The sequence below is a fragment of the Triticum aestivum genome, chromosome 5D (genome assembly GCF_018294505.1).
Source record: "Triticum aestivum cultivar Chinese Spring chromosome 5D, IWGSC CS RefSeq v2.1, whole genome shotgun sequence".
Lineage (NCBI taxonomy): Eukaryota > Viridiplantae > Streptophyta > Magnoliopsida > Poales > Poaceae > Triticum > Triticum aestivum.
This window is the reverse complement of record NC_057808.1, coordinates 120850690-120853454: the sequence shown is the minus strand read 5'-3', so window position 1 is coordinate 120853454 and position 2765 is coordinate 120850690. Positions and strand designations below refer to the sequence as shown.

Sequence of the window (2765 nt, the reverse complement as noted above, 5' to 3'; positions counted from 1 at the left end):
TACTCCCTCCGCCCCATAATATAATAGTATTTTTGTCACTACTTTATAAGATGGATATTTACGAGTGCCATTGAATCATTACATAGGACTGTCTCCTGCTGTTTTCGGTAACACAGATATGATGTACTCCAACCTTTTGCTATTTTCATTTAGAGAGATGCCACATGTACCGTATGCATCCGTCAGTCTTTCCTCTTACGAGAGCAATGCTGCTTTACTTCGAGTTACCCTGAGGCTCTACCAAATTATGAAAAGGGGAAATGATTAGGATCACCCGAAAGATAACAACGTGTGCTTCCGTTGTCTCTGTGGCCGTTGGATCTGATTTTAATCAGATGGCGCATTACCCAGGCTAGGTTTCGCAACTAAGTCGTTATTGCAATTTCTCTCACCGCAACAACAGGTGTGTTGCGGGATCTGGATCTCGATCCCCACGACATCAGTGGCCACCCGTGCTCCTGCGACGCCTCCTCGCGCTGCTTTGACTGCCGCCACCGATGCTCGCCACCGGCAACACGCTGACTAGGCCGCCGGCGTGGGCGCGACCACTGTCTTCCTCCTCCACCATGAACATCGGTTCTCACGGTGCGTCCGAACTCAAGATGCATTCGCCGTCCTGGGGAAGCACCGGCATCCGTGTCCACCGCGAGGAGCCGCGTCCATCCCCTACGATCCCGAGGGAGCATTGCCCCATCTTTCAGTCGTCGTGGTCGCTGCTTGCTGCTCGATATAGCGATTTTCTGTAACAAGTTCTATGTTGCAAAAAAAAAAACTCTAACAAGACCTGTTTTACAAAACAAATTAAATTCCAACTAGACCTCCGTTGCCTCAAAAAATTGCAACACGACCTCTGTTGCAAGAAAAAAAAACTGTAACAAGACATCTGTTGCAAAAATAATCTGCAACTTGATCTATGTTGCAAATTTTCCGCAACATAACCCGTGTTGCGGAAATTTTTTGCAACACGAGATGTTTTGCGGTGGTTGAAGGTGACCCTCGACCGCTCAATCCTTCTGATCCGACGGCTTGTGAGGCGGCGGATGTTTTAAAAATATCCATCGGCCGACGCGTAGTAGCGCCCATTTCGTATAAGGTAATCTCCCTATCCCTTACTCTTCTTTGTAGCTGTTGTCCTTGCCCTCTCAATTTTCTCACATAAAAAAGGAAATACGCCTGTGTACAACCGTTAACCTAACCCTCAATTGATACTAAGCTGCTCACTTTGAGAAAATGCAGACGTCCCAGATTCTTATGCCCACACCAAGAGCCCAGACAAGTGCCCCCCCCCCCCCCCCCCCCTCTCATGGATTGACACATCATGAACACTATAAAAGAGCATCGATTCACACCCCTGCAAACCACAAATCACAGGACCACAGAAAATAGTTTCAGCTGAGCATACTAGCTAACACCAAGTCCATTACCAGCGATCCGAAAGAAGACAAGAAGGCTCTGACCTGCCGGCGATGGAGAGGGTGACAAAGCTGTCGTCCGAGAAAGCGGTGGTGATCTTCACCACGAGCAACTGCCCGATGAGCCACTCGGTGACAAGCCTCTTCTCGAGCCTCGGCGTGGGCGCCGCGGTCCACGAGCTGGACAAGGACCCACGCGGCCGCGACATGGAGCGCGACCTCGCCAGACGCCTTGGGCGTACGCCGCCCGTCCCGGCAGTCTTCATCGGCGGCAAGCTCGTCGGCTCCACCGACAGGGTCATGTCCTTGCATCTCAGCGGGAAGCTCGTGGTCATGCTCAAGGCCGCAGGAGCCATGTGGCTCTGACCGTGGGTGCAACATCAGTTCATCCCAGCTTTGGCAATTTTCGCACCTCGCCATGGAAGCATGTATCCGCCTCGCTTAACACAAGTAGGGAAAATTTTGCTTGTACTGGTTATTGGGCTGGTCGCCACATGAGCATAGCGTAGTTCCTCTTTCCAAGATGACGGGAACACAAGAAGTTTTGTTTAGTCGTTGGCGAGACAACAGTGTGAGTCTATGGAATAACGCATACAAGTGTCTTTAAATGAGAAATGCAATTTATGACGTCCATTTCCAACAGTTGTGGTTAGGGTTTCACAAATGCTACTCAAAATTTGGTTTTTCCTGAGTGTCGCCGTCTTTGCCATGTTCCATTCCACGAGTGCTGGGCAAAGATGGCCTTTTAGGAGTGTTACACTCAGTGAAGGTAGAAACGCGGAAAAGAAGTGCCTTTGACGAGAGCGTGGTAAAAAAACACTTGGCAAAGCAAGCACACCAGCTTACACAGTCTTTGCCGAGTTTCTTTCTAGCAGCACTCAGCAAATAAGGAGACATATGTCCCTCGCCCCGTAGTTGACGGCTCCGTGTCGACGGGTGTAACAGTCCAGAGAGGGCACCTTCTATTAGGAATTGATTGTGCCATGAGCATCTCATAATCATCATTTTACATTGATTTTTTATCTGAAAATGGTGATTAATTCAACCCCATCTAATAATAAGGGCTAAAATTCTAAATTTTATTAATTGTCCAAAATAGCCTCATAAACCTAATAATTTTGGCCATGGCCTCATGTCGTCATGTGGGCACTCCCGAATTCTATTAAGGATTAAAAGGATTTATTTTGTAGCAACATAACTAAAGTTGATGTGGCTCTCAAACACTTATAGTTACCCTAACTAATAGTTAATTTAGACTAATATTAGTAGCAATATAAATATAAGCTCAATAGATATGAAATAGTTAACGTGGCTTTGTTTGAGCCACCAATGCTATATAATTAATTTCAGGAA

At 47.3% G+C, this 2765-nt stretch overlaps 1 protein-coding gene across 1 annotated transcript; it reads left to right on the top strand.

The window, feature by feature from the left end:
• Positions 1 to 1374: 1374 nt before the first annotated feature.
• Positions 1375 to 2037, top strand: LOC123124467 (glutaredoxin-C15). Its single transcript, XM_044545082.1, has one exon. The coding sequence runs from the start codon at positions 1467 to 1469 to the stop codon at positions 1776 to 1778; it is 312 nt and encodes a 103-aa protein (XP_044401017.1). The 5' UTR covers positions 1375 to 1466; the 3' UTR covers positions 1779 to 2037.
• The last annotated feature ends 728 nt before the right edge of the window (positions 2038 to 2765 follow it).